The sequence below is a fragment of the Nylanderia fulva genome, unplaced genomic scaffold, assembly GCF_048542155.1.
Source record: "Nylanderia fulva isolate GAGA-0341 unplaced genomic scaffold, ASM4854215v1 Scaffold1382, whole genome shotgun sequence".
Classification (NCBI taxonomy): Eukaryota; Metazoa; Arthropoda; class Insecta; order Hymenoptera; family Formicidae; genus Nylanderia; species Nylanderia fulva.
The window spans coordinates 8257-14913 of NW_028189604.1; the positions used below are offsets into that span (position 1 = coordinate 8257).

The 6657-nt window shown below is 51.4% G+C and overlaps 1 protein-coding gene across 1 annotated transcript; it reads left to right on the plus strand.

Annotated features, from left to right (window-relative positions):
* Nucleotides 1–4534: 4534 nt before the first annotated feature.
* On the plus strand, nucleotides 4535–6449 carry LOC146724318 (uncharacterized). The gene has a single exon (XM_085480028.1). It carries the CDS (start codon nucleotides 4674–4676, stop codon nucleotides 6447–6449), a length of 1776 nt encoding a protein of 591 aa, XP_085336154.1. The 5' UTR covers nucleotides 4535–4673.
* Nucleotides 6450–6657: the final 208 nt, after the last annotated feature.

The window sequence follows — 6657 nt, forward strand, 5'->3', positions numbered from 1 at the left end:
AAGCGAAACTGGAGTGAAACCCGATCCTAAAAAGATAACCGCGGTTCAGAAGTTTTCCTCGCCCTAAAGACCCGAAGAATATCAAGCAATTTCTCGGGCTAGCGGGATACTACCGGAGGTTCATACCTAATTTCTCGAAGATAGCGCGCCCGCTTACCGATCTGCTGAAAAAGGATGAGACCTTTGTTTGGCATAAGGAACAGGAGACAGCCTTTACGCACCTCCGCGATGCATTGTGCAAAGAACCGATACTACAGTATCCGGATTTTACGAAACCTTTCGTTATAACTACCGACGCATCCGGATATGCAATAGGCGGTGTCCAGAGCCAAGGGCCGATTGGAAAAGACCTCCCTATAGCCTACACCTCCAGGTTACTAAATAAGGCCGAGCGAAACTATTCGACTATAGAAAAGGAACTATTAGCAATAGTTTACAGCGTAAATTTCTTCAGGCCTTACATATACGGTAAGAAGTTTAAATTGGTCACGGATCACAAACCTTTGGTGTGGCTACATTCAGTAAAAGACCCATCTTCCCGTCTTGTCCGATGGCGTCTAAAATTATTAGAATACGAGTATGAGGTATTATACAAAGCAGGAAAAATAAACGCCAATGCAGACGCCCTCTCGCGAAATCCTACCCCAGACCCTATGCCCGAAGTCGAACGAGTCCTCCCTCTCTCACAAATACAAAGATTGTCCGACTCCAATGAATCCCTATTCACCGCCAAGAAGAAGCGAGGCGCAAAAACTCCACGAATCACAAACAAGCTGGATTGCGGCGAACAGCGTCCCTCACCGACCCCCGATAATTCGAAATCAGAGGAAACAAACTCGCCCCCTAGTTCCAGCGAGGACAGCGACTCGGAAAACGAAACCGATAGCAACTCCAGTTCCAGTAGCGAGGAGTTATTCATAAACGTAAACAGTCCTTTCATTCCACGGGCCGCCGTGAGGCCCCGCGTGATAAATATCCCGGACAATTTCGCGACCCGAAAAGATAACCTTGTCATTTTCATAACGCAACAAGGAACACCGATCGACAAGGGAGCCCAAATATTGCAAGTAGCGAACTCCTTGCCGATGACCAGAGATGCAGCTTTGGGCAGGGCAAGGGTAAGTCGCGAGGGCACCCGACGCGTAATTTCACTCGCGGTAAAGGAGAGGATTTCCGGCGTTACCGAAAAGGAAATAATAAAAGAAGCAATACACTCGCTACTAGACGTTATCCGAGAATTGGGCTTGCAATCGATCTCGATCAGTAAAGGCAACGTTGACAATGTAGATTGGAATACGATATATAACCTCTTAATTAAAATACTAGACGAAATCGACATAAGAATATTTATTTGTACGAACGACATAACGGTCCCCGGGAAGGACCAAAGGGAACAAATTCTTGCCGAAAATCATTGTTCCGCGGTAGCAGGACACAAGGGCATTACCAAAACTTACAATAGGATTAAAAAACGCTACACTTGGAGCGGTATAAAAACTGATGTCCAAAATTTCGTCAAAAACTGCCGCGCGTGTCAATTAAAGAAATTGGTTCGCGTAAAAACTAAGCAACCAATGATCCTAACCGACACTCCCGATTCGGCCTTCGAAAAGGTCTCCATGGATATAATGGGTCCCCTCCCAACCACGAAACAAAACAATACGTACATCCTAACTATACAGGACCTGCTAACCAAATACTCCCTTGCGATCCCACTCCGACAAGCAGGAGCGATACAAGTAGCAGAAGCATTTACTAACGACCTTATTTGTACATTCGGCGCGCCAAAAGCGATCCTCACCGACCAGGGCTCACACTTTATAAACAGCCTCATGAGGACAGTAGCCCGAAAATTTAAAATCAAGCAATGTAAGACCACAGCGTACAGACCACAAGCGAACGGATCATTAGAACGATCACACCAGGTACTCTGGGAATATTTGAAGCAATTTGTTGATAAAAATAGTGAATGGGATCAAATTTTAAAACTAGCATCGTTTTCGTATAATACGAGCGTACATGAGGGTACAAAATACACTCCGTACGAACTCATTTTCGGGAAAATCGCGCGGGTCCCCTCGAGCGACCCGGACATCGAAAGCATGACTAACGAAAGCTATACACAATATTTAACCACACTATTCAACAAATTGCGCGATTCCCAAACAGCCGCACGCGAAAACTTAAATAATGCTAAGAATAGAAGTAAGAAATACTACGATAAGAAAATCAATACGCGTAAATTTAAGATTAACGATAGCGTTTATTTACTTAAGGAACCTAACAAAGGGAAATTAGGAGACCAATATACAGGTCCCTATAGGATAATAAAGATACTAGGTAAAAATAACGTTAAGTTAGCTATAAGCAATAGTAAGACTAAAACCGTACATATGGACAAGTTAAAGCCCTCACCACATCAAGCCCCCACCCTTGAAGACCCCCACTCCGAAGACGAATATATCTCGGACGCCCCAACGGAGGACGGGCCAGTAATCAACCAACCACGCTAAGATGAGGACTCTCGCAATTATCCTGGGCATGGCCTTCCTGGCCCCACTATCCAGCGGACTAATCGGATACGACTGTGGAGGACGGGACCTGAACATCACAACACTCTTTTTTTTTTTTTTTTTTTTTGTTGACGCAGTGGGAATCCTCATGGATACCACCGCTCTCCGGGAAGAGAGCGGATGGTTATGTGAGACTTCTTGTTCCCCTTGGCCGATCCACTAATGGATCGGTCAGGGGGCCCAAGACATACTACACTAAACCCACTGCGGGTGTCCACCTCGGGCGTTGGATAGGGGGACGGCGAGGATGCTGGATTCCCATGCCGTCTCGCCGCCCCCCCGCCAAGCCATCTCCGGGGAGCTGCCCTGGCCTTGCGGCCAAGACCCCTCCCCGACCGCGCAGTCAATGACTGCGCGGTTTCCTCCCGGTTGCGGCGCAGGGCGACACCAACCCCACGCCGCGCCCTCCCAAAGAGTTTGGGGGGCGGGGTCACGGCTCGAGTATCCCGCTCGAGCCGCCACCCCCCGCCTCCAGAGTGGTGCTCCCTCCCCCTCCCGAAGGGAATGGGGATTCGGCATTCACCCTGGAAGCCCTCACCAGGGGGTCCCTCTCTGAAGGAGAAAGACCCCCTCCGTGGACGGCGTTGCCCTCCCACCGGTGCCATATGGCTCCCGGTGAGAGGACCCCGCACGTCACGTCCTCATAGAGGGGGACCCAGGCGCCCCGACCGAACAGGCGAAGCCTGCCCGACAGGGACACGTGGCCCCCCCTCGGCCTCCCCGGCTGCGGCTCCCTCCGCTCCCTTGGGAGTTGGGAATCGGCCGCCGCCGAGGAGGTTTACCTTGCCGGACGCGCGGGGGCACCCCCAAAGTGGGGGTCACGCCCGCACGCCCGGCTCTCGTGAGGCTCCAGGGGGGGGGGCATTGGGGGCTTAATTGTCCCCGGCCCCCCCCCCCGGGAGCCTCATCCTGCGTCAAATTCCGACGCAGGTATGTTGTTGGGGGTGGACCCCCCCCGATCCGCGCCGCCACAAACGAGCAAGCTCGTCGACGGCGCGGAAAGGGAAAGCCCAGCCCCCCCCTCCGCCTCCGTTTCTTTTCTCCTACGGAGGTTGTACCCCCCGACCCCCGCCCCCGCCGACGGGCACGCCCGTCGGCGGCGGGGGAGCGGGAGGGGGCACACCTCCCCCTTCTGTGTCTTCTCCCTCTTCTTCACTGGGGGCGCCCCCCCCCCCGATCCCCGGCATCACGAGCGGGCACGCCCGCCGGTGCCGGGGAAAGAGGGGGCACGTCCCCATCCTCCGTCACTCTTCTCTCCCTCTCTCTCTCTGACTCCTCCTTCTGCAGCATAACTTTGCTGCAGAAGGAGGAGAACGCCTTCCAGGCCTCCTCTCTAATCTGTCATTGCCCTCACTATTGAAGGGCAATGACAGATCCCTCCCCACTGTGGCCACGAGCTCCTCTCTCTCGCCCGCCCAGGCAGCACACTCTTCGAGTGTGTGCTGGGCGGTGTCTCGCTCGTGGCCACAGTGACAGCATCGCGTTGTGCGCTCTTTTCCAATCCTGTGCAGGTACTCACCGAAACAACCATGTCCGGTGAGCAGCTGCGTTGTGTGAAAAGACACCCCTTCTTTGACTCTGTCTAGCCAATTCTCTAGACAGGGTCGTATAGCCCCGACGGTGCGCTGTCGTGGCAGCCTCGGATCTTCGAGGCTGTCCTTCCATCTCTGGATCAGCGCCCGTCGGGAGTGGACCCTCACCGTACGCCGGACTCCGTCCGTTATTATGATGCCCGCCCGCTGATATTCACGCGTACGCGTATATACGTCCGCGTACATGCGGGCGAGCATCTCCACTGGGGGCACTCCGGAGAGTACCCCCACTGCCACCCAGCTCACTGTCCGGTAGCCCCGGCATATTCTGTTAGCCACCCGCCTTTGGACTTGCCTTACGGCGTCTCTTGGGCCGCGGGTGGCCTCCAGACGTTTCACCCACACCATCACAACACTCTCCCTCTTAGATATCGAAGAGTGTAAAACCAACAGCATCGAACCTAAGAAGGAGGAAGTCTATATACAACTACTCCAACTCAGTGAATTCGTGCATACTCCTGCCTACCAATGCAAAATCGAAATAGACCGGACTATATTTTACTGCGGAATGCACTCTCATATAGCAGCGGTGCAGAACGGAAGACAGGAGTATATCCACGAAATATCGGCAGATACATGCCGAAAATTGCACGAAACAGGGACCATATCCCTAGGAGTTAACCAGCACATTACTGGGATTAAGCCAAATGCAACAAACCTAAGAGCAATGACACTCGCAGGATCAGTTAAGACAGACGGAAAATGCAGCGGCACCCAGTTCAGCGACGCATACGGCTCATGGGACGACGTGATCGTGCAAGCCTCAGTACGAATCACGATACGACAATTGGAGCTGCCCGTTGGATACAATAACAATGAAGTGATACTTCCATCCGGCACTCGCTGTCCCGTAACGACAGGCGAATGCATTGATGCCGACGGCGCCTCCACCTTCTGGACAATCCTGCCAATTGACAACTGTCACTTTGGACGATACGATGTTCTCTACGAAGGAATAGCATATCGATTGTCGCCCAGCACTCCCCAAGAGGAAGCGCCAACGATTTATACAGTCACGGCGCGTGACACAACCTTCGCATTAGCAAGGACAACCGAGACCAACGTATGCGGATACAACCTTTGGCGAACGGAACATCCCAAGCTGTGTATCCTCGAAACGAGGCCCGAACGGACATTCAAAAGCCGTTCCAAGGTCAGAATCGACAACCTCGACATCTTCACATATGTGAATTCAAAATTTATATACGTCGAGAAACACCTGAAAACCCAGCTGACCCAACTATACAAGGATATTATGGAGCAAAAATGTGCACTGGAAAGGCAGATCCTCCTCAACGCACTTTCTCTAGCAAGCATAGCACCTGACGAAATGGCGCATCGAATAATGAAGTCTCCAGGTTATACCGCCATAACTGCAGGTGAAGTTATACACCTCATCAAATGTATACCTGTCAAATGCCGCCTACGACCTACCGAGGAGTGCTACAACGAACTCCCCGTCACTCATCAAAATAAGTCACTCTTCCTCTTACCAAGATCGAAGATACTTACTAAAGCCGGAACATCGAGGGATTGCAATGAACTATTACCAACTCTATACCAAATACACAACACCTGGTATAGACTAACACCGAAACCCGTGGAATCGGTGACACCGCCTACTATCAGGCCTCTAACCAAACCCTCATGGAAGTACGTAAGCCCGGATTCACTCGCTTCCAGTGGTATCTATACGAACGAAGATCTTGATCGTCTTCGCGACCATATCATGTTCCCCGTGGAAAAACCCTCCATGCTCCACACAATCGCCAGGGGAGCAATGGGACAGGAAATTCCTACAGGCAGTTTCTCCTTGCTGAATTTATTAGACGAGAAATCTCTCGACCGAATAGCGGAAAATACCGGAGCCAGGCTATGGAAGGGATTTATAAGCTTCGGATCCGCCAGCGCCGGAGTACTTGGCATCTTCGTTACCGTACGGTTGATAAAATTAATAATCGACACCTTGATCCATGGGTACGCACTCCACTCGGTGTACGGATGGAGTCTACATCTACTCGGAGCCATTTGGACCTCGGTGACCAACGTCCTCCTACACCTTGGTAGATCAGCGGACGGAGAACAGGACAACGGACGAGAACTGCTACACCTGAAACCCCCTCCAACGAACAAAGAAGAAACACCCTTAACCCTGCCCACACAACAAACCCCTTCGATTAACGAATCAGACAGTGGCAAAGTGTGTGCAAAAACTCACCCTACGAGTGTTCCCCCAATGAAAGAGTACGGCGAACTAAATAAATATTTACATAATCAATGTTAAGTTAAGAACCTAATCGTAGCGCATAGAAAACTAAGTCCAAAATGTTGGAACATTAAATTCCAACATTTTTATTTTAAGGGGGGAGGTGTCACGTCCGGCCGTATAAATTTTTTCGTTTACTCCAAGTTCCTTAAACGCTATTTGAAAAGCGCGCCAAAGCCGGCCATGACGCTTAACTCCGCCTAGAAACTAAGCGTGGCGCTTCGTA